This window comes from Pempheris klunzingeri, chromosome 10 (genome assembly GCF_042242105.1).
Source record: "Pempheris klunzingeri isolate RE-2024b chromosome 10, fPemKlu1.hap1, whole genome shotgun sequence".
NCBI lineage: Eukaryota > Metazoa > Chordata > Actinopteri > Acropomatiformes > Pempheridae > Pempheris > Pempheris klunzingeri.
Window position 1 is genome coordinate 17,903,280 of NC_092021.1, and position 27,528 is coordinate 17,930,807.

General features: G+C 41.3%; 3 protein-coding genes across 4 annotated transcripts in view; 2 read left to right on the forward strand and 1 right to left on the reverse strand.

Moving 5' to 3' along the window:
* Positions 1–1,385: 1,385 nt before the first annotated feature.
* hnrnpa3 (heterogeneous nuclear ribonucleoprotein A3) lies at positions 1,386–7,730 on the forward strand. Of its 2 annotated transcripts, none has more exons than XM_070837897.1 (11): positions 1,386–1,502; positions 2,253–2,375; positions 2,590–2,736; positions 2,826–3,036; positions 3,141–3,230; positions 3,351–3,422; positions 4,169–4,216; positions 4,442–4,579; positions 4,702–4,818; positions 4,949–5,017; positions 6,469–7,730. In XM_070837897.1, the coding sequence occupies exons 1-10, from the start codon at positions 1,497–1,499 to the stop codon at positions 4,999–5,001; spliced, it is 1,005 nt and encodes a 334-aa protein (XP_070693998.1). In that variant the 5' UTR covers positions 1,386–1,496; the 3' UTR covers positions 5,002–5,017; positions 6,469–7,730. The 2 variants fall into 2 exon arrangements, with proteins under 2 accessions (XP_070693998.1, XP_070693997.1); XM_070837896.1 differs by lacking the exon at positions 6,469–7,730 and adding an exon at positions 5,119–5,800 and having other exon boundaries at positions 1,387–1,502.
* A 709-nt stretch (positions 7,731–8,439) lies between these two features.
* nfe2l2a (nfe2 like bZIP transcription factor 2a) lies at positions 8,440–15,133 on the reverse strand. Its single transcript, XM_070837915.1, has 5 exons — positions 14,957–15,133; positions 11,719–11,985; positions 11,345–11,437; positions 11,063–11,239; positions 8,440–10,080 (listed from the first exon to the last, which is right to left on the reverse strand). Exons 1-5 carry the CDS (start codon positions 14,993–14,995, stop codon positions 8,827–8,829), a joined length of 1,830 nt encoding a protein of 609 aa, XP_070694016.1. The 5' UTR covers positions 14,996–15,133; the 3' UTR covers positions 8,440–8,826.
* Positions 15,134–20,543: 5,410 nt separating this feature from the next.
* agps (alkylglycerone phosphate synthase) overlaps positions 20,544–27,528 on the forward strand; it is a 28,288-nt gene continuing 21,303 nt past the window's right edge. Inside the window, exons 1-6 of the mRNA XM_070838525.1 lie at positions 20,544–20,746; positions 23,377–23,466; positions 24,688–24,778; positions 24,868–24,988; positions 25,235–25,309; positions 26,328–26,399. Coding sequence (XP_070694626.1) covers positions 20,559–20,746; positions 23,377–23,466; positions 24,688–24,778; positions 24,868–24,988; positions 25,235–25,309; positions 26,328–26,399 — 637 coding nt within the window. The 5' untranslated portion in view covers positions 20,544–20,558. The remainder of the gene's footprint in view (positions 20,747–23,376; positions 23,467–24,687; positions 24,779–24,867; positions 24,989–25,234; positions 25,310–26,327; positions 26,400–27,528) is intronic.

The following is a 27,528-nucleotide window of genomic DNA, read 5'->3' on the forward strand; positions in this document are numbered from 1 at the left end:
TTCTGTCCAGTCCATGGTCACTTTTTGAGACCTTAACACTTTTGTTAAGCACATACAGGATGCTGTTGAGTGTCATCGCTGCTGAGGGTGGACTTCAGTATTGCAGCCTTCCTGTCTGAGGCATACGTTAGTCTGATTTTGAGTCTTTTCACCTCCCAAATAAATAGTATTTTGCAGAATCTGCACCATCATTTCAGTGACTATAGTCATCCTATTTCTGTAAGCAGCTTGAACACACCCAAATACAAATGCTAACTTCTTTATTAAAATGGAAACATAGACCGACTGTTGTTATTAATCAAATGCATTCTTCTTTTCTTTCTAACTGTGGTGTTTTGTGATCTGTTGCATCCGTTACAACCATTGAATAGGAATGTGTTAAGGGGTTTAGTTGCAAAAATCACACTGACAATATGGCCTTCACATCGTCCTGGAGGCCCTTTTCATACCCAGATTCTGTAACAGCCAAAGCCTCTCTGAGTGCAAATTGGTGTTGATGATGATTAATGGCAGATTTGTGAGTGAATTTTTACAGGTAAAGTGCAATACCAATGAAACTGAGTCCTTCATTGTTTGTACATTTTTAGACAATGTGTTGCACAGAGGCTCTGTGTCAAAATGTGTCAAACTGAGTTTAATTGTTGCATATCCCGTGGTCCCCGAACAGGTAGATTGAGCCATGTGGCAAAGGCATGACAGGCTTATATGTTACACATTATCTACTAATTGATACATCAAAATAAATCACTTTATGTACAGCTTTTTTGAACAATTGCATTTTTACTGTAAAAGATACTTTTAGGTTTTAGCAACTTGTCCTGTCCAGTACATACACCTGTACCTGCCATAAGATATTTACGCTTTATATCTTATAGTCTGTTAATATTTAGGTTCATATTTTTATTTTGGCTTGATGATAAACCACACAAAGATTATTCAGATTGTATTGGGCTAATTGTTACGCTTCTTTATTAGAAACAACCAGTTTCTACTGCTGTTCTTCCCAAAAGATGGACCACCGACGCCGTCTGAAGGATCAGTTGCTTACAACACAAACATGACCTGAACAACTGAGATCAGAAATGATTTGCATTTCCTACTCAGTATATTTTGTTCTTATTGGAAACTAGCAGCTATTATATTAGCTGCTATATTAGATGTATTTTAAGTTAAATGCCTCAATCTTATTGGACTGAAGTTTGTCTGGGTGAGGATGAACAGTTCTGTCATGGTGCTCCTCTGTAACCACTAGATGGCGCAAACTATTATTATTTCTCTGCGCAGACAGTTTCCCTGTTAGTCAGAGGGCTCAGTAAACTAATGTAACTTTACACTTCATAGGTTGTGTTTGATCACTGGCGCGCACGATCCACAGTGGCTACCACTTTTACATAATTGTTGTTTTGATGATGATAATCCAGGATGGACTGACGGGCTGCAGCACCCACGTCCTCGTCACGTGATCCACTCACAGCTGCCCCGTGGACATCTGCAAAATGGAGGTGAGGTGCTCCCAAATGTTGCAAGTTAAATGCGGTTATTTGTAAAGTGCAGCAAAGCTGTGGCCACTCCTTAACATAAATGTAGTATTGTTGAGGAAATGCACGGTGCTTTGCTGTAATTCGTGGCTCTTCTGTAGCGGTAACGTAGCTCATGCTGCAGCTAAGCTAACTGCTAATGGTCAAAATTACAGCAGACGCAAGGTGGTGTCACCACTGGAGACCTCTGTGCGGGGTTACCGTGTCAGTTCACTGCCAGATAAGCATTCGTGTTTGGTGCCTTTAACCCACATTATTTGTTTGAGTAGACAGATAGTGGAGGCTTGAGGTAATAACACAATGCGGCATCCCTGAAGTGAGCTAACGATAAGGTAGCGCTAGCTGCTAATGCTAACGCTAGGCCGCTCGGGTTAAATCAGCCCTCTGTAACCTGTCATGGACTGTAGAGCCATATTATAGAAAATATCCACGATATTTTTTTTTCGGTGCACCTTTGGCATCCTAATTATACGTGGTCATGTAGTTACCTACCAGCTCAGCCTATCGCCAGCACAGCAGTGACATTACGGCCGAATAAAAGCTATGGTCTGTCAATGCGGTTTAGCATTAGCTGCAAGTACTGGTGTGTATCGCATTTTACAGCTGCAGCAGCACAGTATCGTTATGTAACATCCTGGTATGTTTGCACGACTAATTTCCTGCAGTGTTATTTACAGTCGCAGCGATATTTATGCTCTTGTTTTCCTGTAATAGGATCATGAAACTAAAGAACCCGAGCAGCTCAGAAAGCTGTTTATTGGAGGTCTGAGCTTTGAAACCACGGAGGAGAGTTTACGGGCCCATTTTGAACAATGGGGAACTCTCACGGACTGTGTGGTACGTATTTGTATCGGAATCTGTGGCTAGATGGCCTCAAATGATAAATCTAGTGATAATAATAGTAATAATGATGATGCCAATAATAATAAAATGATAGCGATAATAAAATGCTGATAATAGTAGTTCTATAAACATCAACTCATGGCTCCAGCAGCTTCAGTCCAGCTAAACTCCTCTCACTAACATGGTGTATCATTTTGTTTTTTTCTAGGTGATGAGGGACCCCAACACAAAGCGATCAAGAGGATTTGGCTTTGTAACATATTCCGCCGTAAACGAAGTTGATGATGCCATGAAAGCAAGGCCTCATAAAGTAGATGGCCGTGTTGTTGAACCCAAGAGAGCTGTGTCCAGAGAGGTAAACAAAGACCAGAAAGCACATTCAACAGCAGTCTTATTATTTTATTTTTTTTGTTGGTCCGTGCTCATAGAAGCGTTCTGTTTCAGGACTCCAATAAACCAGGTGCCCATCTGACAGTGAAGAAGATCTTTGTCGGTGGTATAAAGGAGGACACTGAGGAGTACCACATTCGGGAGCATTTTGAGAAATATGGGAAGATTGAATGCATCGACATCATGGAGGAACGCTCCACTGGGAAGAAGAGAGGATTCTGCTTTGTGTCCTTTGATGACCATGACACTGTAGACAAAATTGTTGGTATGTGGTTGTTTAGACTTCAGAGTTCACTAGTGTGTCACTAAGCCTCAACCAATGATATGAATGTGTATTGTGTTTTGTTTTTCTTCTGTTTTCCCTCACAGCCCAGAAATTCCACACAATCAACTTCCACAATTGTGAGGTCAGGAAAGCGCTCTCCAAACAGGAAATGAGCACTATGTCCAGTAACAGGGGTAAGCACACCATCAAATAGAGAATAAAGTTATACTTCCTAACCATTATTTTTTTATACTGTATGCAACTGGCAGTTCATCACTGTTATATATCTTTTAAATGGCATTTCTTCATATCAGGCAGGAGTGGAGGATCTGGAAACTTCATGGGGAGAGGTAGTAATTTTGGAGGTGGTGGCAACTATGGCCGAGGTGAGTAGTATTGTTGTATCAAATGAAAGTGCCTCTGGCCTTAAGCATACTAATGCAGGCACGTTTGATAGTGATGTTTACAGATCAAATAAGGCTTTCCTTTTGTCAGAGAGCAAACAACTAAATGGTGTATTGGCATAATCATTTGGTGAAACCGGTTCTTCAGCTCTGTCTAGACGGTGCAATGCTCTGTTCTGTTGCCTCCAACTCTCTGTGAGCACTCTCTTTGTGGTTTAGCACTATTGTATTGTATTTTAAGACGACAGTAGTCGTAAAACAGTGATGATTGAGCTTCACAAGAGTAATTTGATAACAAAGGCTAACATTAGTAACTCCTGGATTTATTATTGTATTTTCATGCAGTTGTCATGCAGGCGACTGTCACATCTCGTTAATGGAATGTGTAAATTGATCCAACAATGGTCTCATGCAAAAAAAAGTGGTTACAGAAAGCAAGAGGTGACAGAAACGTGTCTTTTTAACATTGCTGCTATCCATCGTGCCATCTAACCAACAAGGCACGACTGTCATTTTCACATTTGTGTATGTTTGAATGCATTTTTTGAAATGTCACCTTACTGCTGTCAACAGACTGGAACAGAGAGAGATTGTTTCTCAGATGAACCTCCATAAGTGTGGACATGATATCTATCTGTGGTCTTAACAAGCCCATAAGGTCCACAACAAGGTTGCAACAATAAAGGAAACAGATGTCATGCATTACATATTTTACACTTCTCTTTTAGGTGGCTATGGTGGAGGACGTGGTGGTTATGGGGATGACTTTGACAATGGTGAGCTGTTGCAAATTGTAACTCTTAAGATGTATGAAATGTGAAATTGCACTGTTTGGGACCATAAATCACATGGACTACTTGTTTGGCCATGTAATAAGTGTATTATTTCGCATGTACACAACAACTGTGTCGTGTTAAAACACGTGTTACTGTCTGTTAGTGTCATGTCACTGTCACAAATAGGCTTATGTTGTATGTTTGCTTTGCTTCTCACTTTTGTAGGTCCAGGAGGAAATTACGGTGGAGGACCAGGTTATGGAGGTGGCCGAGGGGGCTATGGGGGTGGTGGTCCAGGGTACGGCAACCAGGGTGGTGGCTTTGGCGGCAGCTGCGATGGAGGTTATGGAGGCAATGATGGAGGTAAAAAATTGATCGGCTCCAAACTGTCTCTGTTAAACTGATGTGGTAGATTTAATCTATGGAAAATGTGCCACACTAGACACCTGAAATCAACATTAGCCTTAAACTCTTCAACTCTTCAGGATACGGAGGAGGTGGAAATTACAACGACTTTGGAAATTATGGCGGACAGCAGTCCAACTATGGGCCCATGAAGGGAAACAACTTTGGTGGCAGAAACTCTGGTGGACCTTATGGCGGTGAGTTTTACCCTCCCAACTCCACGTGGTGATGAGTGGTAAATTAAAATGTCATATCCAATCACATAACCTCTTAATTTCTTCTGTGGCGTATCTAATATATTTTGTGGTGCCCAATCCTTAACTGCAGGTGGCTATGGCTCTGGTGGCGGCGGAGGTGGCTATGGCTCACGGCGATATTAATTATTTCATGTTTTTGGTAAGTTGCATTCAGTTTCACACCACCCTCGTAGCACAGTACAGAGTGAGCCCATGAAAGTGCAGAATAACTATTTGTTCTATCCTGTATCCATTCAACAGGCTTCAGTTCTTAGCAGGAGAGGCGAGGAGGTGAGCAAAGGAATTGTCAGGAAAGCTGCAGGTTACTTTGAGGCAGTCATCTGAAAGCATTAGAGGAACACACGAGTCAGAAATTACTGCAGCTAAATCGGAGAAGTTTATGGAAGAAGGACTGTATACACAAGACATGAGTGCAGATGATACCCTTCCTTAATTGTGATAGATGTTTCCCTATTAAGCAATTTTTCCTTTTGTGCGTCTGGTGTGTATTGTGCCTATGGTATCAGGAGTAAAGAGTAAAAATTTTTTTTTATCTGAAGCCAGTTCTTAATATCTTTATTTTTCTTTTTTTATATGGGTTAGTTTTCTGCTGCTGAATTAATCCTTTGTCTTTTAACCTGGTTTTTGTCAAATAGCATTCAATAGAATAGTTATATCAGGCCCTCAGATGAGCTAGAATTACTAATTTTTTCTTTCTGAAGTTATTATGATTGCTCATTTGCAAAGTGTCAAGTGTATTTTGATTTTGTATGTGAAGCACAGTATGTAAATCCTTCGTAGTACCAGTGTCAACAATTATAAGCAGTCTGGATTAGAATTAAGGGAATCCCTCACTCCTCTTGTTCCCAGAAAACCGAATTCTAGATTGTTCGAATATTTTGATTAGTAGAAAACGACCGAATAAAATTGTGTAGTAAAGTAACATGAAGTTCAGTGCGTCATTGGTTCAGAAAAAGATTAAATGAGTTATTAATTTATCTGTTGCCTGTTCATTGTGACTGTGGAGTTTAGCAAAGCAGCCTGTCCAGAACATTCTCCTCCTTTTGAGAGTATTATGTAAGACTTCTGTGGGTGAAAATAGCATACATACTGTATTAACTTGTACCAGGGTTGATGACAAAGGAGTTGTGGGTAGTCCTAGGGCAAGGGCCCATACACCACCTATGCCAGTGTTGAGCGTGTAGGATTATAACGCCCACAAGCACCTGCAGTTGGGCCCTCAGCATCGCTAGTGTGGAAGATTGCAGATGACTGTCAGACAGGACGTCTTCAGCCCCAGCACAGTGGACCAGTCAGCATTTTGAGAGAGAAGGGAGAAGGCAGCATCGAGCACAACGCCCATGGAGGAAGCTTGCAGTGTCGTTCCTGGTAGTGAGCATCTATCTCTCTTTTCAAGGCTAGCTAAACCCTCCAGCAGCTGGTGCTAGCGAAGAAAGACTAGTTCCTGGACACATTGGAGATCAGAGATACTGCAGTTTTACCAGCCAATGCTAGATTTCAGACATTAACAAGAAAAGGGAGTGAGTATTTCACAAAAGCTGACTTAAGAAGATGGAGCAGGTAAGAGTAACCACTTTGCTTGATTTGCAGATGTGGAAAGAGGCATTCTCTTCTTGCTGAAAATCTGTAAAGACCTGATAACATGGAAGGTTCTGGATGGGTAAGACTTTTTCAAAATATTATCCAAGGCTGCTCATATTGTAATCTAACAGTGCACATGGTGATTCTACAAAGTGCAAGTGTTCTGTTAAGGTGAACTGAGCAGGATAACACCTAGTAAGCCTCACCACACTTCTTGGTATAGCTTTAAGGCAAAATATACTGTGTTTTATTTCCTTTACAAGGGAAACAATAATACTTCCTGGGAAGAGAAAAACAATATTCATACTCAGTGGCCACTATTCGATACATCTTTCATCAGTGTTGAACTGTATGAAAATCCAAAGGTCCCTGTCGGCCTTCTTCACTACTCTTTGTAAATAAGAAGCTCAGTGTTAACATAATAGAAAAGGACTCTTATTTAACTTTATTATACAGACATGGCTGGGCATATGAATGTAAACTAGTACTTAATTACTTAAAAGGGCTAGATGTCAGCATTGGATAAGCAAGCTTCTGCATAAATCAGTCATCTCCCAAAAGAAATACAATTATTTATCAAACAAGTCAGGGAGTCAAATGAACATATATGGAAAACGTGGGTGAACTGTATCTGCTGAAAAGGAACTGTGGTCATAAGATGAAACTAACCAAAAACATTTTGGCAAACGCAATACACAAGAGTATTCACAAACGGTAGTAATTTGCATGACGAAGTGTAAGCATAGATGACTTCCCTCAAAGGCCAAAAACACTCTCATAAAGGTTCAGGGGAAATTTTTTTTTTATGGTTTCCAGAGACTTGGGAACTCCAGCTACAGTATTTGGTTAGAACTTTACTCAAGGATGTAGCAGTTATATAGAAAGGGATTTCAATTATTATTATTCAATTATAAATAATATATATTTTTAAAATCGTTTTGGTTAATTAAATTTTGAAAGACATGCATATGAAACATCTTTTAAATGTACAAATAAGGTGGGGATGTCTGTGTCAAACATGTTGCAGTATCATGCATTTTTGTTAGTTTGCAGGAATTCGCACGTGCACTTTTGGGATTCCAAATGCCTGCTAACATGTTTCTCAATCAGATGAAGGATAGTGTTTCACTGAGGAATGTACACTGACAAACCCCATTACAGAGATTAAAGCTGTTCTTGGCGAAAGCACACCAGTGTCAATGAACTACACAGGCGTAACAGTAAGATATATAAATGTAAAATGTGCGTTTAAATAAACATATTTTCCATGACTTGAGTGGTTTATTATTGAAAAGCAATATGTTGAGCTGTAAATGTTTTATGTATATATTGTGCAATACAACTGTCCTCAACATCAAAAAGCTTCCATTGTTTGATTTCCTTGATCCACAGACGTCCTTGAGTCTGTTTCGCTGCTCACCAGTTTAGTGTGCCACACACCCTCTGAGGTTTGCCGTGAGAGCAGAATATGGGCTTGGCCGTCAAAGGTAGTGTTGTTGGTAGTGTGTGAAAGTGCAACGTAGAGCACATACTGATTGCGTAGGGCTTTACCTTTTGAATGTGCTTGCCGGGTGGACCATTGTGAAGTTGTCATGCATGGCTCACACTGAGCATACTCCACTGTGGCCCAACAATTGTACCCTTTGTTGTGTAACTGAATGTATGCAGTGGGTGTAATTTCTTTTGCGACAGAACTTTCACAGTATTAAAAGATTTAGGTTACTGTACAAGCAAGCTTGCTCCAATAAAAGGCAAGCCGATTGTCAAAGTAGTTTAAGCCAATAACCCTGGTTTCAGCACAATATTTCTTTTATTTGCTGCTTTGTGAGACCTTTTGAAGGCTCCACCAGTCAAGAACATGTCATGTGGTATGTTATGTAATCATTCCTTTGACTATATATCCATCTGGCAACAATCTGTTGTGGGATGAGGCCATAGTACACCACATAATGTTCTGTTTTCAGAAAACCAGAGACCATATAGCTATTTGAATACTTTATTGAAAAGCACTGAAGTCAAGATTTTAAAAAAGAACGTGGGCAGCAAATCATAAAGGGACAGTTACAAAATATGAGTAACAATGATTGAAACAATCATTAGCATACAGAAATATGATATATACAATATATGTACACATACAGTAACAGGTTTATCAATCTTAAAAGCAAGTAATGTTTATATTTACAAACAATATTGGTTAAAGAATCTGTGAGGTTATCCGAGTACAAAAGGAGTAAAATATCAAAAATATTACAACATTCAAGAGTAAGCAAAAACTATACAATAGTTCTGCTGGGCTACTAATGTTTTAAAGCTGAGCAACTACAAAGTTATTGCATAGTATTACTATGATAATGCAGTACCATATTACACAGGAGATAAGTGGTTGTCTTCGCTCTTGATGAAAGTCTTTTTAATGCGAGGGACAAGGAAGATGCTGCCGTTAGTTGACTGCTGGAGGGAGTAATCGGAGGGGGAGTATGAATTCCCCTTCTCATCTCTCAACATGCTGAAGACCTCCATGTACAAGCTGTTAAGTTGCTGCTTCATTTCCTTCAGGTTTGTCATGTTCTGGCTTTTCTCGCTTAGCAGACGCTCTTTCTCCTCCTTCAGTGAGTCCAAGTCGCTCTCCAGAACCACTATGTTCTCCATCTTGCGTTTGCGGCAGTTCTGGGCGGCCACCTTGTTCTTCCCACGGCGCCGTATGTCTCGGACCAGGGCCAGCTGGGCCTCGTTCAGTTGGTGCTTTGACATCAGCTCATTGAAATCATCAACAGGCAGATTGATAATCATGGCTACAGTGAAAGGGATTTTGAGGGCCCTAGCCCTCTGCTCGTCTCTGGAGAGACGCATGTTAGAGCGTTTCTTCTGCTTATCTTTGGTGAAGGGGGCGTCGCTGTGGCCGCTCTCCTCTGCTGAGTCCGTCTTGTGTTGTTTGGTTTTCTTTTTCTGCTGCTGTTGCGGCTGCCCTGCAGGTACAGAAACTCCTGCCTGGAGATCATCAAGTTGGAAATTCAGTGAGAACATATCTGAGTAGTCGGATTCTGCACTTCCAGGGTTCTGGTCCATCTCCTCCATGTCTGAATCGCTGTAAAGAAAGGAGCCATCCTCGTATACAGACTTTCCAGGTGAACTAGCATTTGGGCTCGTGTTTGAAGAGATTCCTGAATCTGAGTCGGGCAAATCTGCCGTCAGACTTTGTTTGCCTCGGTCAAATGCATCTTCGGACGAGAGGCTGTAAAGGTCCATTGGTGCAAAGGGGGGCTTGTTTGGGATTTCAGACATGGTGTCACTTTCTGTCCCTTCAAGGCCATGCTGACCACTGCTCTCTTCCAGAATGGCATTGGGGTAAAATATGTCACAGAAACTTTCTGCACCAAAGTTGGTATTTAACTGAGGAGCTTTGGCTTTCATCTGGCTGAGACTGTCTGCTGGGGCCATACTGGGAACAGAGCCATTGAAGGTATTCATAAACTCTGCAGGAAAAACATTGTTTGTTCCCCCATCTGTTAGATTGGTCATGGGGTAAAAAGTGTAGTTTGGATTCTGTACTTCTGGGCTGTTTGAAATAGGACAAGATGTGGTCTCCAGTGTGTCCTCCATCTGCATGTTCAGGCATTGCTAGAAGAAAAAGATGAAGACCCATTAGAATAAATAAAATCAAGAGGACAAGTTACAAACTATATCCAAGACCAGAGTGAATATAAAAATGTCAACATTTATTGTATGTGACGCAGAGAAGCACGTAGCCTGTGTACTCATACATTAACCTACAGTGGGACATTATGACGGCTTAAAAGCTTGTGAAAAAAGCTTTCCTACAATCTATAAAATGGAATCCACTTGGCACACTTTCAAAGTTAGACTATCTGGGTCATGCATGCAGTTGTTCCAACTGATTGGTATCTCAATGACAAATGTTGGTAGAACTGGATGAAGTAGAAAGTGGCCTTCGGTAAGTTCCAAGACTAACCAAATAATACCAATCTCCCAGCTTGCTGTGATGAGAAGTTAACCAACAATGTTATCTTCACAAGGCAGCTCACGCGAACTCCAGAAGTCACAAAGGCTTATCAGCAGCTTGCCAGAACGCCTAATGCAATGCTACTTGATAGTAAGCTGTATAGTTACGATTTCAGTCCAGTCCACTCTGACACAGAGGTCAAGGCAACAAATGGCACACTGCTCCACCCATCAGCTAATGCAAATATGAGGTGCCTTGAAACAAAACTGATAAGGCTGCTACTGACAAACTAGCGTGCAGAAATCTTCACATTGATGCCAATAAGCAAAGTTTTTAAGACTGCCACACCCTCTCTACACAAGATTTTATCTTATTAGAAAAAGTTTGTGGCTACTAATCATTTTGAACACCCACCTTCTGAATTCTCTAAAAAGTCTCCACAATGAGACCTAACCACAGCGGAATGAGCCCGGTGCATGTGTCTCACATATACGAGACTCCACTCTCAAAGAGCTAACAAAAAGGTATTTGTCCTCCAGTGCCAGGCTCCTGCCGTTGATGCATTCTTTGGGTATTTGTTCCAACAAATACCAACATAAAGCACCATGTCAATGAGGCAGTAGAATCCATGTATTATACCTGCAGCTCAGGGAGGGACAAAAGCTCCATCCATGCCTGTTCCAAATCTGGGGACATCCTCTGTGTTGGTGGTGGTGGTAGTGGACCTGGGGAGGGGGCGGCCAATGGTAGAGCTGGCTGCTCAGGCGACATCATGGGTGCTGAAACAGCAGTTGTGTCCAGGCAAACTGACGTGTTCTGTCAGACAAAAACAAGAATATTAAAGATTTTAAACAACTAAAAGCCACGTTGAAGGCTGCAGTCCATGGCGTCACATGTGCGATAATAAGTGGATCTTCCTACCTCAGTTTCCTCTACGGGAAATGTCTCAGCCAGTAGCTGCAAACATTCATCAAAGGACATGGCATCACCATTATCTTCTGTGAAGCTGGCATTCTGTAAGAAAGGTTAAAATACATACTTTTAAACTTTCCGTCTGGCATCCATTGCGGCGCACCGTCTTTTAAAACAAGCACATGATTTTATATTTATAGAGCTCAGGTCTCTGTAGAGTAGTTTCTAGAGAAGAATACACCGATGCAAAACTACAGACCCACCTGTGTTTCTGTAATTACACCAGATGAGGTGGTTACTTAGCTACGACATAGACACAGCCTATCAGATGAGGTGGGAGTGGTCACCCTCTGACATGAGTAATGATGGCCACGTGCGTGTACCTGTGTAACCTCTAGAGGTGCGACAGCTGACTGCAGTGGGGCTGTGGATGGCGGGCGGGGTATGTACTCTCCCGTTTCCTCGTCGAGCTGTAGCTGTGCCAGCAAGGCCTTCTCCTGCTCCCGGAGCAGATCCAACCTCTTCTCTTCTTCCAGCTCCCGCTGCCTCTGCAGCTCATGTTCTTTCTGACGATAGTTGTAGTCAAACACCTCACGCCTGGCACCGAGATCAACGTCCTGGTTCCACAGTATGTCAATCAGGTTCATGTCCTGGGAAGAGAACCACAGATCAGTTTAGAGAGATGTCAGGCGTAGCCTTGCTGTCCTGCAGCGACAATGTGAGCAGCATTGGAACAAAGAAAAAGCGTCCTGGCTGTGAGGCATGGCTGCTGCACTCGCCACACCCTGTCCCTCAGTATCTGTTCAATGACAGCTACACTGGCACTAATGTCATGGGGGCTAAGCCACATTAATAATACATAGTACTTCTCTCTTTCCCCGTAGCCACCACACACCAGCAGGAGACACGAATCCTCACTCGATACTGTGAAGTGATCATTACCCATCTGATTACATTGAGGTGTGAATTCATTTGTCTCACTCAAACTCACAAACGGGGCACATTCTGTGTCAAGTGTTTGCATAAGCTCCAGTTCTCAAAATGAACTTCGGTTAAATCCCAAACACTGATATCATATTTTAGATCATTTATAAAATCAGAAAGTTAAAAGGAAGTCTCAAAGAAACATGGCAGCTGCTTAGAGAATGTATTTTAATGTATTTTTTAAAATGATATTACAGTAATATTCCTAAGATGGTGGTATAATATAGCCAAATCAAAATTAGAAATGGAAGACTGTAGATCTGCTGTTGGGTGGAATTGCAGGCTTTGTTTCCTTGTATCCTTCCTGCTCTGTCTTCAAGTAAATAACTACAAATGTGGATAACTGACCTCAGCAGATTCTGTCAGGACACTGCACAAATAAGTTTGTCCTAAATTGAGTATTTACACATTAATTTGAGTGCGGCAGACATTAGAGACGATGTCTCTAACAACTGTGAGGACATATTAATACTGTTTCCTGTAGATTTTCCATTCAGAGGCTAAATGTTATTTGCCTGTTTAAACAAGAAAGTCTAAAGACTTTTTTTACCAGAACTTATTTACAGAAGGAAGCCATTTCACAAGGCCCAGCGATGTTGCATAAACTCAAGATACTGGTTCACAAGAAATATGGCTGGGCATGTGACTTGTTTGTTCCTCAGATTTAGGTACAAACATAATTTATGGCCAAGCTTTATAATGCTTGTAACTGGTCATATGGTCAGAGCAGTCATAGCTAGGAGGAAGCCAAGGGGGAACTGACGGAAAATAAAGCATTAAGCAGAACAATACTCAATACACAGAGGATGTGAAAGTGAAAAAATGAAGAGAAAACATGCAGTATGATAATGTTTTCTCCTTTAATTTGTTGATTAAAGTAAAATAGAGAGTGTGGTAAACCCTCATAAACGGCTAATGATAGCAAACAGGGACTTATACACGCAGTATTTTAAGATACTGTTGACACCGTTTTTCTGACTATGACTATGAAAATAAGAACCCACTAACCCCTCTTGCATCAGTGTTGCATCAGAGCCGTGACCACTGAAGGATTACACTTTACTGAGGCTGCACACTACAAGTCATACTCACAGGCTGAGAGGTGAGCACACAGCCAGACATTATGGCTTCTGCAGGAACGAGGAAGTGCCCTAAAATATCTGAGTGGGATGTCTGAACGCACTTCTTAAAGTCATCCATGTTTTCCAGAATAAAAACCCGCATGCTGGTCTAATGGTCACACCTTATAAGCTCATCAGACAAGTCATACGAGTCCCTCAAAAACAATGCGAAGTCTAAAAATGGTCTGCCTTCTGTTTATGCAGAGGAAGTTCAATCCGCCTTTTCACTGTCACTTATTGAATTGTGTAGTTTTATAATGTCACAAAACCAAAGTAACTCAACAAATTGTAGCTCATATTCTGTATCAACGCCAAATAGATTGTGTAAATGTGTGTAAGGTCGGGTTATCGTTATGGTATCAGTGACAAGGCAGTCATAAGACCTGGATTGGCACCAGAACAAGGAAGCTAGCCCATAATATTACTTAGATTTCCCAGATCTCTGTGCCTCAGCTATTCGAGCCAAACAACGGACGTTTAGTCAACAAAACAGACAAAACATGTAGACCAGACACACAGCTCCCTATTACAGAAAACACATGCCGAACAAACAGCTTATGGTTCCTCTTGCTATCCAACTGGGTGACAGAAGAGTGATCCAAAGTGTGTGTGCTTTTGGTATGGGTTGTTCATTTACCTCTCTTCGGCTAAACACAAGGGCCTCAGAGGGGAGCTGACTCCAGTGGTTTATGACGCCTTCTTTCATCACAACTCAGTGGACATCCACCCTTGACCAAGGATGATGAAACACAGCGACACATGTTCCAAAGCAGACCTTTCGGCCCTCATCAGTCAACTGTGTACTTCCACTGACCCTGACTTATGGCAGGTTCGAGCAAACACAGAGGATGTGAGGCTGACAGCTCATTCAAAGTGCAGGAAAATAACTGGGGAGACTTATATATGCCAAAATACACCGTATAAACAAACAGGGGGCAACTGTATAGCCTTTAAGGGGATCATTCCCAGTGGTAACAAGATTGTCTATAACAGATATGGTATCACATGCTTAGGGGAAGGGGGAGGAGGGGGAGGAGGAGGGACACAGTTACGAGAAAAATGCTCAAGAGAGTCTCGGTTTACCGAATTTGTCAGAATGATAGAAATAATAATACAATTTTTATTTCGAGTCACAGCAACAACAGTGACATTTAAGCTTGATTTTATTTCCCATGAAGCAAACACATCACATGTGACTGTCTCGCTGGACTGAACGTGATTCAGAGGGCAACCTTTTAATATCTGTAACTAAAGAAAGCAAGGCTCATGGGGTATTTTTCTACTTTCCTTCTCACATTTGAGCTGTTATCTCTACATTAGACCCTCCTAACTACGCCATAACCTGACTGTCACTGCGCGTTGGTTATATAATTTGCTGTAACAAACATTAAAAAGTTTACCTGAACTATAAGCACGTCTCTGCCCAACTATCACGTCATATAAAAGGAAGTTAACAGTCCATGTCAGCCGGTGCATCTCGTCTTGTGATCACTTTTTAAGAAACGCTCATGTTTACCTGTTGACCGGAACGCATCACCTCCGTTTCCATCATCATGGAGATCTGCCTGGCCGTGAAGAAACGCCTTATGAACGGTAAATATGTGTGTTATTCCCCAAATGGCAGATTAAAATGGCGAGCGGTCCGGTGCCGATAGAGTCCGTCGCAGCAGCTGAGCTGTGGCAAATATTACTTCCTTTAAATCTAATGAACATTACGGAAATGATGGCCCTGCCTACCGAGCTGCGGCGCCGGGATCGTCCCCCTCACATCGGCCTATGAGGCGATAAGAGCCGTGTGTGCATGCGTGTGGAGCCCCCAGGCTGAGCAGGCAGGAAACACCTCACACTAGTTACCGAATAAAAATACAACATACATGTACAGCATATGTAGCCAAGTGTGCATTTAATAAATGATAAATAAATATGATAAAATAAATTGTTCAAAATAAATAATTTAAAAAAAAATAATGTTCGGCTGCATCTTGTTTGAGTGTCAGTTTTATATTTCTAGCTGCGTAGAATCCAGCTCACATGTAATTAGAAAACTAACAACCACGCAACTGTTTCTATTTTAACTCCGTCACCAGAGGAGTTTGGGTTGGTGCACAGCGCCCCCTGCTGGGCACCGCGCCCGGTGTGGAGCCGGAGGCCCTGGGGCCCTAATGTCCCCTGGAGACACTGAGGACGTCCACTGGCTGCTGGGACAAAGCCGTGAGGACCCAAATGGGCTCTGGTCAGGGGTGGAAGAAGCATTTAGATCATTTATTTAAGGAAAGTAGCAAATGAAGGCCTCATTCAAAATGTAACTTTACGAAAAATACAGAAGTATTAGCAGCTAAATATAAGATAAGATAAGATATTCCTTTATTAGTCACACAGCGGGGAAATCCACAGTGTTACAGCAGCAAGTAAGTAAAAGTAATAGAACAGCAGGATTAGAACTTCAATAAAACAATAATGAATAAACCAGTGGACAGAGATATACACATAAAAATGTACTTTACAGAAGCTTATCTATAATAAAAGTAGGCTAATCTTTCCACAGAATGGTCCCAATCAGTCTATATTATTATATTTTTCAGTTTTATTGATACACTGACGCGGGGAAAGTCCTACTTTAATGTTGTAGTTAGTCGAGGTGGAATACCTTTTGGACAGTTTTATCTATAACAATGCATCATGTTTTTTTTGTTGGTCATATGTTTTAGATGTCAAATCTTAATCTGAAAAGTCAGTAAGAACTACAACTAAATAAATGCAGTGGAGGTAAGGAAGTAAAGGACTTCAAGTGAAGTGAAGTAAGTGAGTAAATGTGATTATTGTCCACCACTATGTGATAAATGGTGATAATGAACGGTCATTGACTTAGACTTAGACTTAGACTTCTTTTATTGATCCGCCATAGGGGGAAATTTACATGTTACAGCAGCAACAATAGACAAGAAAGAGTGAATAAAAGCAACATTGGAAAATAAAGCAAAATAAATATGTGTTGTGATTGGTACAATTGGTACTATTTGGTGTTATAAGTACTTAATACTAAGCCTACTAATAAAAAGTAGCAGATGTAGTGATTATAAAGTTACCTCTGAGTACAGTGTAGCCCACATCAGTGGTGGAAAGTAACTATTTACAATTAAGTACACTTTTGAAGTACTTGTACTTTACTTGAGTATCTCCATTTGATGCTGTACGTCTACATTTCATATGGAAATATGAAAATCTCTTTCTCCCCACTAGCCTACATCTATGTGTCACTTAGTATATAGTCCCCAGTTAGTTCCTTTGCAGATTAGGATTTTGCAGAGAAAACATACGTATACTCAGTTATATTCCTCTAATGTATAACATTGCATCATATATAATATGATGCAATGCTTCACATTAGTGGAATGTAACTGAGTACATTTCCTAGATTACTGTACAGTACATTTTTTTCCTTTGTCCTTTACGTAAGTATTTCTATTTTGTGCTGTGTTATACTTTTACTTCTACTCTTTACTCTTTTCCACATTTAGTTACCACCTGTAGCTACTATATTTCATAGCTTGAGACTTTTCATACAAAGAATGTGTTAAACGATAATGGATTAGTAAGAATTATATGACAAAGTAATATAGGCTACTATAATAATGTACAGACTGAAAGAGGACATTCTTCCTAATGAGAACTGTTAGTTTTGATGGTTTAAGTATGTTGATTAGACTCAATTCTACTTTTACTGAGGGAACAAATGACTGCAGGACTTCTATTTGTAATAGAGTATTGTTGCATTGTTGTACTCTTACTTTAGTAATGGATCTAAATAGTCCTGGTGGACAGACCTGCAGCCTGATATGCGCTTAACGGCTTATTTTGTAACTTCAGATGACTTCGCTACCAGCCAGTCCAAGATTACTGCTATTTAAGAAACTTCTTAAGGCGTATAAAATCCTCTGGGTTAATTAAATGTGACACCCCGGCGTAAGGAAGAAGTCGGATCGAGATGTAATTAAGTGGCTTTTGAAATATGCCAAGGTAATAAGACAGACTTAGTCCTGACTGTGGCACCTATCTGTGAAGAACCTCACACTGAAGTGCAGCTCACTGTGTCACTGCGTGAAATTACACTAAAAAAGCCCATTTTTCCCCCCCTCGTGCGCGCTCATGAGCACGCGTTCACGTTTGGCAGCTCCACGTCGACATTCTTCCAGCTGCATATAGTGAACTGCACAGGACTGGGGGAAGAAAAGGTAAAAGCGGCGCCAGCCACCTTACGATCAGAGCGCTGCAAGTCCCGCAGACGGACACCAACCGCAGTGAAAACAGACGTTTGCACTGTGAATCCAGCCGTGGCCTGCAATGTCCTCAGATCCATTTCTGCTTTTGCATTTTATGATCCAGACTACTTGCCCCTCGTGTTGGATTGCAGCTGTTCCCTTGCGTCCACCTATATCAGGTACAGTATGACTTGCAGAACTTACTTTGCCTTCATCATATTACTTCTTTTGTTAATCATTGTCAAGGTAACGATTGTGGCCTGACATTGTTTGTTTTATTGCATTATTTTGCACTTCTAAAGTTGCTGTCACTTGATTGCTGTACAAGTGGCAAGTGCCCCAACTGAGCTGCCTTTCAAACTGACACAACTAAATACCCCTGGAGCTTTCTGCACTTTCCTCATTGCTATCATTTCTGTCTACATTGTTTGGAGTATAACTCATTTTCCAGAGCCTGTTCAGTTCAGAAAGTTGTTAAAGCTCAACAGGTAGAGACAACACACTGGCACAGGGCTGAAACAGTCATAATGAAGTTAAAGATATCCCCACAACTGGAAACTTCAAACATGTCAGCCATCATAGAGACTGGTTAATGTGTTAACTCTGCAACCAACCAGATGGTTAGGCTTAAAGAGGTAAGTAAGTACATTTTAGCATCATTTTCGGAGGATTTTACGGCAGGATCAACTATTGCACATTCCCATATGATATTCAGCCATTTAATCATTTCAGTAGAGAGCTGACAATGTGTAAAAAGACTCCATCTGGCCTGCTTCACCTGGGTGACTCTAGGGAGGTCCCACCACACAGCAAGCTTTTCTATAGGCCTTACAGTCCTTACAGCATTAAAGCCTTCACCACTTGATCTGTTGACTTTGTCTCGTGTCGTTATGTGTTCTGGATTTAAGTCAGTACAGTGAAGATAGAGATTATCAAAGCAGATGTCCTGTTTTCCTTGCTTTTTGTGCCTAACTACAGGTTAAAGGAGCACCCAGTCATGAGGAGGATAAGGTCCTGCACAAGGACAAACCTATGAGGTGGCACTGTGGCTTTCCAAATAAAGTTCTGTGATACACTTAGACTCTAATTGCTCGCAGTCAGTGCATTACAGAACTTTGTTTTGGGAGTTAATACTTTAACATGTGGGAAATAAATCCTCAAACATCTGGACGTTTACAGCACGGTGCAATATTCCTGTTGAGAAATGACTGTTTTCTCCAATAAAATTTCTCTCTGTTTTAAGCATTTCTCACTGCCTATGTCGTCTTTTCTGAGAATTTAACCATGGTTGATTTATATTCTGTAGTAGCAGTATGTTTGCTTGTCATTTATGTGCTATAACTTTGTGTTAAGTCAATACGTAAAGAGCACTGCTGTGTGCCATATGGAAAAAGTAGTCACGCTGGTCAGATGACTGAGTAGAGGTGAGGCTCAGAGGTAAACAGTGAAGTCACATTGTTTTAGCTCAGTCTCAGTTTGTAAAATCACCTCACAAATGTTTTTGTTTGACACTGTGGTGATGCTGCTTTAATAAGTGAAAATAGCCATAGTCATAAATTATGAAGAATGATCTAGCAGACAAAAGCTATTTTTTTTTAATAAATTGGGACGTTGACAATGTTTGCACTTACATGTCATACAGTAAACAATAAAGTTACATCAATAAACACAATGACACAACAATACATATACAAACAGAACTAGTCTCAAACTATAAATGTATAATCTGAATTTTAAGCAGACAGTTTTACTCAAACATACAGGGGCAGACAATTTGCACACATCAAAATGTGATATTCAGCTCACATTTAATTATTTCTGTATCTTTCCCACTTTTGGTCCACTGTTTCACTTTCCTGCATTATTCTGAGCCAAGTCAAGCTGCTGTTTAACCTCCATTGCCTCAATTATAAACTATTAATAAAGGCTTTATTTGTAACCTTCAATAGGCTTTAATATACAGCACATTCTTTAACTATCAACATTTATTTTTTAACAGCTTCCTGCCCTCTTAAATATTTCAACTCACAACACTAAGTGCCTTCATGTATTTATCTCTTAACTACTATGCAAACTGTAAATTCCAGCCTTAACAGTCAATGGAGCAAAGGAAACCAGTCCTATACAGCAAGGCATTCTGGGAAATACGTAAAATGATGCATTCGAGTGCTCCTCGTTTGCTCCATTTTCAGATGGCTGAGAACATGTCAGTTGTGTAACTATGTTCATCTCTCTGGTTTAAAGGGTAAACAAAGAGAGCCAATAAAATCACAAAACAATAATTTTTAAATTATGAATTCCATCATTATTACTGGTAGCAGTGCAGTTCCTCACATTTGCCCTGGCCAAAAACCATGCATACAAACATCATACCTGAACTTAAACATATCATAATCATGGACAGTCTATAACCATAACAAGAGGTTGTGACTAAGGAGGCCTTATTTTAACATTGATTGGATCTCACGGTGCCATATTCACATTAATTTCTCAGATCTACAATCCAAAACCCAAACATATACAATTCACTTTAAGACAAAGAAATGTAGCAGTTTGTCACATTTAAAAAGCTAGAACGAGCAAATGTTTTGCGTTTATGATGGCAAAATACCAATTTATCATGGTATCATTGTTGTAATTACGAATTAGTGCCTCGTATGTGGTCTCTGATTCCCAAACGTGGCAAGAAAATTCCCTTTTTCGCACATGCCATGCATTCACCGCGATTCAGGTTACTCATGTGGACTGACTGTGATTGTGATCTTTCCGACGGGCAGTGAACGCGGCTTACTTTCCCTGCGCTGACCTCTGACAGCCGCTCATGGATCCTCTCCCTCCCTTCACAAACACGGAAGCAGCATGGCGTCCAACAGCACCGGCGGTGGGAGCTCCGACAGGCAGCGGATTGCACAGCAAAGACTGAGCATAATTGCCGGGCATTTACAGAGACCGGCGGACAGCGACTCGGCCATCCTCGCCGCGGAGTGCAAAGCCCAGGGAGACGAGACAGACGTGTCCAGAGAAGGGAGGACGGTGCCGAGGAGGAGGTACAAGGCTGTGATGGAGCGGTGGACGAGGGTCCATCCTCTGTGGCTTTAGCTAGTTATTAAATCAAACATGAGTGAACTAACACATACCTAAACTAGAACCAATAGCCTGTCACTTACCTCCGCCTCTTTTCCTAGCATTAAAAACGTCGAGACGTGTCGCTAAAGCGGGTTTTAATTAGCCTGCTAGCTAACGTCACTTGGCTACAAGTAGACGTTCATTTGCTACGGAGTGGGTGCGGTTAGCTTTGACTGATATCCTCAGGAGTTAAACGTTGAGATGGTCAACTTCCTCAAAGTCGGACAGCTGTAGCTTTTTCTCTGGCTTCTAATAGATCATTTAAATGGCCATAAGACTATTTTTCAGTGTCTGTGAGGTTGTAAAAGCTTAGTAGAAGTGTTAACGTTGTGGCTAATCTTCTGGTATGTTCTGATGCTTATCAGTTTGTCGTTACTGTAACGTAACGTAACGTAAGATAACGTAACGTACAGCCGTTGCTTAGCTACTGTTTGATTCATTAGCTTTGTCATTTACTAAGTTCATTTGTTTACTTCAACAGATACAGTCGCTCTTTATTTGAGCTCCCTCTTATCAAATTGCGAAGGAGCCCATCATGTATTTTATTCCTCTTATCTGGATTCCTCAGTGAAACACTTTTAATTAGTAACAACAGTCAGAGGAGACAGGTAAACTTCTGTGTGTGCTCTGTTGATCTGATTGGCCGGGACATGTGGTGGTCTGACTTTCAACCTATTGGCAGCCCGGCTCCTCTTGAGGAAACGCCACCACACTGTGCTGACATCTAGTGTCAGTCTGAGATAACAGATGTTTTTAAGTGTAAAATCAGGACTCAAAAATGTCAGAATGTCCTGTTCTGGTTTGTATAACATTGTGGTGATATGATAAACTATTATGTCTTGCAGCCCTGTGCGGTGCCCCAGTTGTTATGCTGATTTTGAGCCTGTGTCTTTATAAAGTCATATATATTTTTCCTAACAGGAACAGGGGAAATCCAACAGTGTGGTGATGTTCAGGTGCAGACCAGTGGCCACATCCGCATATCACGTTGTAATAATAAAATAGTCACTGTTTGCTTGGAGAAGCACCAAGAAACGTACTCATTAAAGCCTCTCAGTTTGTAGGCATTCTTACAGCTACCTTTCTTGAATGGTTAGTTAAATGGTTTCAGGCAGACAAATCCTGATCTGCAGGTTATGTGGAGTCTCAGATCCAGTTTCTCGGTAAGAGTGTGCCGGAGCCAGTTCAACTCCAACCCCAGCTGATGAAAGGGGGGAAAAAGAGGAAACCTCAGGTGGAACAGCAGAGGAGGGATCCTTCCTCCAGAACAGACAATCAGACAATGGATGTTGTTTGTACAGAGTTTGCGTCAAAATGAGATGCACACAATCAGGAAAGAGCTCAGGTCAAAACAAATTCATTAAAACCTACTTTTGTGTTTTAAAACAAGACCTTGCTCATGTCCTGAACTTTTCTGCTTGAAAACAGTGGTGCGTACTCACTGACCTTGCCCCATTTATTGATACATTTTTATTCTCTATGTTCAGCAGCCATGACGGCTGTATCAGTGGTGGTGAGGATTCATTAATGTATGACTCAGTGTGTCACTCTCATTTATACTCTCACTCTTAATTTATAGGAAACTCCATTTTGGCAGGTATTAATCTTGATTATGGCTCTTACTCCACTGTGTTAGCATCCCATCCCAAGTGACCCATGAATTATGGGTGCCCTGAGTGGTGTGTGTGAGTGCAGCACACAAGCTCTGCACATTTTTGGAGCCTCATCTTTGGTTGTGAAGCTGGTGATTATAATGTTATATTCCTCAACAGTACGTGCATAGTAGCATTTGTTTGAGTTCATGTAGCTATGGCTGTACTCCAATAAGGTTGGTGATTCTCCAAGAAAGAACTGAAAGTGTGCCTATGTGCAATTAATGTGGATATAAATGCTATACAATTAGCTGAAGCTTGTTAGTTCAGCACGCAGGTTTGGACTTCATCATAAAAACAGAGCAGTATTGAATCTAGCTAGGGATGAGAGTGTGTGCCAAGTGCCATAAATGTAAATGTATATTTTAATGTGTTGGGAGGGAAATGGCTGACAGCACAGGGAGTGTCTGATAGCTTCCTCAGTTGATGGATATGTTGTTTGAATGTGTCGTCTCTGCTTCTGCATCACAATGTCAACAAGCTGTGTGTTTGCAAGCCTGTGGGCAGAGGAAGTCAACCAGGGAAATAGTAGGTGTTTCTCTCTGCACCCTCCCACATTGTAAATTTGCCAATTGATAGCCAGCCCCACCTTGGTTGAATGCAAAGGCTGTGAATGACTGAATGAAATAAGGAGACTTTGATATTCCCCCCCAGTGAAATGCTATATGTCTGGGTGTTAAAATTTCAGCGTGATGTATCAGTGTATTATCAGCAAGGCCTTTCCCCATTCCTCTTTATCATGGTGGAATTGCCCATGCCACACTTGTGTCTTTTCTAAAGAATATATCAGGTCACTACCCCCAACGCCTCTCAACTCTGATGGCATTCATGTCATGTCTTAACTTTAGTGTAAAGTGTATGACTTAACTTAACCTCTGCCAATATTTGTTTTTCCACAGGCAGGAGATTATGAAATGGAACGGCTGGGGATACAGCGATTCAAAATTCCTCTTCAATAAGAAAGGTCAAGCAGAATTTACTGGCAAAAGGTACCTCATAATATTACATCACCACTCGTACACATACTCAGTTTGCATCTGTTGATGATTCAGAGACATCAGTCAGTACTAGGTCTCATTCACAGCCTCTAATCTTGTGAACTAGTAGCTTCAGCATTCATAAGTTCGATTTGAGGCTGGAGTTATGCGTTGATTGCTTTCACAGTCCATGCTGTGAACCCAGCTTTTGAAATCAGTTGTTTCCTTCCTACGCTCACAGCAATGTGGTGCTACTGCCACCCAGTGGTTGGCATTTGAACTGTCCATTGTCATCTGAGAAGGTCACTGCTTGTGATTTTCAGCTTTCCCAAACTCTGTTGCTCATTAACAGAAACCGCTTTCCAATCTGTTAAAAAATGGAACATACTATGCTGGTGATTACTGACGTGTCCCTGGTAAGCACAGTTATTGACTGTCTGTTGAAGAAAAAAGATGTAGTTTGAATATCTTAGGGTGTCCAGAAATAAAGCCAGTTGTCCTCAGTCTCAAAGAATATGGCTTCAGTTTACAACAGAAAGAATGGCTGCACCTTTACCCCTGTCTCCCAAGACAGGACCAGAAGTATAGATGAGCATTGTTATTGTAATCATGACACATGACTTTGGAAAAGACAGCCCTGTTTGTCAGATTGTAAACACTGAGAACTGACACCTTATGTATATGGGGATGTATTTTATTTTCTAATGAGTCCAGCTGAACAGGATGTTGCACAGCAAATGGTTTTACTCCTGTGCGAGCAGTTGCCACGAATTTCCCCTAATGCTACCTGGGCGGCGTACAGTAACTGAGGCTTGGGTGCAGTTGAGTGAATGTCAGAGATGGTGTTCTCCTCCTCCGCGCTCACTGTGACAGAGGCTTTTTCATTATAGAGTGTGTTTCATGGTCTCTTGGACAAAGGCACACCACAGTCCCCTGATGGGTTGGCCCGGGCCGTGCCAGCAGCTCAATTATGCAAGGGATGGCGAGGGCGATCACATGGACAGCACTGTCTCTGCTGCTCTGCTTGCCTAATAACCTCATTGGACTCAAACCTCACACTCTATTCCTATTAGACACAGGCCTGGTTTTCCAAATGAATAAACCCAGTCAAGCATTTAGATGTTTTCCATTGAGGGCTTTGACTTCCACTCCTGGAATATACTAATACATGAGGCTTAACTGATTTGATTTAATTGATTATTCATACAATTTGTCTTCCTTTAAACAATCCAGGTATAAGCTAAGTGGAATGATCATTCCCGCTCTGAAAGATTGGATGGAAAACACGTTTGGAGCCACTCTGCAGCATAAAATTCCAGCAACAGTGAGTACAATTCATGTTTATTTGTCGTGTCTTCGGTGAATGGCAAAGAAGAGCACTTACCTAAAATTCAATGGCTTGTTTTGTTTCAGCCCAGTCTGACTAGCAGCGCTGTACAGCCTCCCGCTCTTAACGAGGCCTTTGTGGAAGACCTGAAATCCACAGGTATTCCCTACTCTCATGAAGCAGAGGATCGAGTGTTTCGCGCCCACGGTAAGGCATGCTGGGAGGAGACATCCCCTCCCCACCCCAACCCAACTGAAGATAAAAAATCGCCCACATCAAAAATCATCCACTTTTATGTGTTGTTTGTAAACCACTATCAGCATAAAATATGTTTGTCTGATTGTTTAGTATGATTTTTAATGTAGCAGCAGTGTTTTATTTGTGATATGTCACATTACAATTTCTGCAGATTTGTCATCTGCATCATCATCTCATTCCTGTATTTTCCTCCAGGCCATTGCTTACACGAGATCTTTGCTCTGCGTGAAGGGAAGATTGGTCGTGTTCCAGATTTGGTGGTATGGCCAAGTGAGTTCATAAGCTGTGTCATCTCTGTGTTTTTATCGGCCTGTTTTTCTCCACCCACATAGCATCGCTGATCCCCCTGCTGGCTTAGATGATTTAAAGGGTTAATCTCTGCAGAGGCAGGGATATTAATATGTATGAGTGGAGGCTTAATAAGAAACGTCAGGGGGAGGACGGTTGACACCCAATACTCCACGGTCTGGCCCTGCACAGTACACCCATGAATTATGATTCCGAGATTGGTTTTCTGTTGTTATGGCTGGCACTATTTTATCATGCAAATGAGTGTTGACTGATGGTTGAAACTTGATTAGCAACCTCCCAAATGGGCTGCAAATCACCAAGCAACTGTAGGTATCACTTCATCCACACTAGGACCAAATTTTAATTTTACCAACCCATCAAATACACTCTCATTTGCTATCTAATGGATATTTTGACCTGTAATTTGCATTCCTCAGTAGTCCCTCCAAGTCAGGCTGTGTTTTTTAAGTGGAGGTTTAGTTTGTTGAACTATAATCCGCAGGCAGAGGCTGTGCTTTTAATTGGATAGCAAAGTGCACTAGAACACAGGCATTTCTCACTGCCTCTAAAAGCACTTGAGGCCAGTCAAGCACATCCATGTAGGTGGGTATTGCTACTCTTCCCACTAGCTCGCCACTCCAGTGTGAATGGATGCGGGCCCCATGATTGGCTAAAGCATGTTTGTATTGATCCAGCACATCCCACCCCAGAGAGCGTAGCTTCTTGCAGTCTGTCTCCGCCTGAGGAAAGCCCCGGGCAAATCACAGCTATCAGGCAAATCAAAACGCACCCTGCCTCTCTGCTCTAATGGCTAAGGCCATATATATTTATTTATTGTCTTTTGTTTACACACAGTGTTATGTGCCATGTTTTATTTCCCTTGCAATGTCCACTCAGGTTATTATGTGAACCCTTAATTCATGGATGCAGTGGAAAATGAAAACATTTCCTTAATGATGATCACTAATTTCTAAAATGATATCCTGTGTCTTTGCAGACTGCCACAATGATGTAGTGAAAATTGTGGAACTGGCGTGCAAACATAATGTTTGTTTGATGCCATATGGAGGTGAGTCATGAAATCAATGGCATTACCATAATGTCACATACTGTATACACAGGCCACTAGATGTGTAATTACATTTAATGTCCTTTATATATTTGTTCTTTAGTAAAACGTATTAGGGCTAGTCTAGTGTGTTGTAGCAGTATTCACTCCTGTGTGTCAGACCAGGGACACCTTAACAAGGACACCAGAGGTATTGATTTCTTACGAATGTTTGCTAGTGGATGTTCAGGGTACAGAATCTCCCAAAAATGGTCTGGAAGAACAAAGAAAAAATGCAGGATATCTCACCGACCCAATAAACTTGAACTTCCATATAACATAAATAAGCCAAGGAGCAAACAGATTGCACAATGAGTACTTGGTGGTACTGGATGTCGATAATACAGCCTGCACAAACTGCACAACAAATACTGTAGACATTCTGGCAGGTAGGTGGCTGTGCCACATGAAGAGAGCTAACACTGCCCTCTGTTGGGGAGGGTTTTTACCACAATGTAACTGGACCCAATCAGAGCAAATGCAGCACAACCAAATTTCTGCCACTTAACATAATTGGGTCTGTATACTCATATTACATATTGGTTACGTGAAGCTTGTTAACCAAACATACACAGTAATCTCTAGGTAATACAGAGCACCAAGTAATGAGCTGATTATTCAGACACAGCACTTTAAGATGGAATTTGACAATAAATACGACAGAAAGGGTAATTAACTTACTTTACAGTCACACACTCATATTTGGAAGGGTTGACCCACACAGGAGGAACTTTGAATGCTGAATCATACAAAATGCCCCCCTGGTGGGGTAACTAGAGCTCTGTGACCACACAACTGAATCACCCCGTGTGTAAGACAGGCCTCTGCTAATTACCAATCACTTGTCCTTGGCTGTTTAGCTCTGAGTGACCTCCCATCTTCCCATTAGGAACAAGCAATGCAAGCAGGATAATCAATCCTTAAAGGAGGAGCCTTTTGTTTAAATTAGTTAATTATTTGGTCCATTCATATGCTTGTGAACTTCATTTTTTTTCTTAATGAAACTGCATAATCTAATAATAATAATAATAATCTGCATAATAATGAACCTGGTAAATAAGTTACTGCTAACAGTGCAGTGGACTCTCCT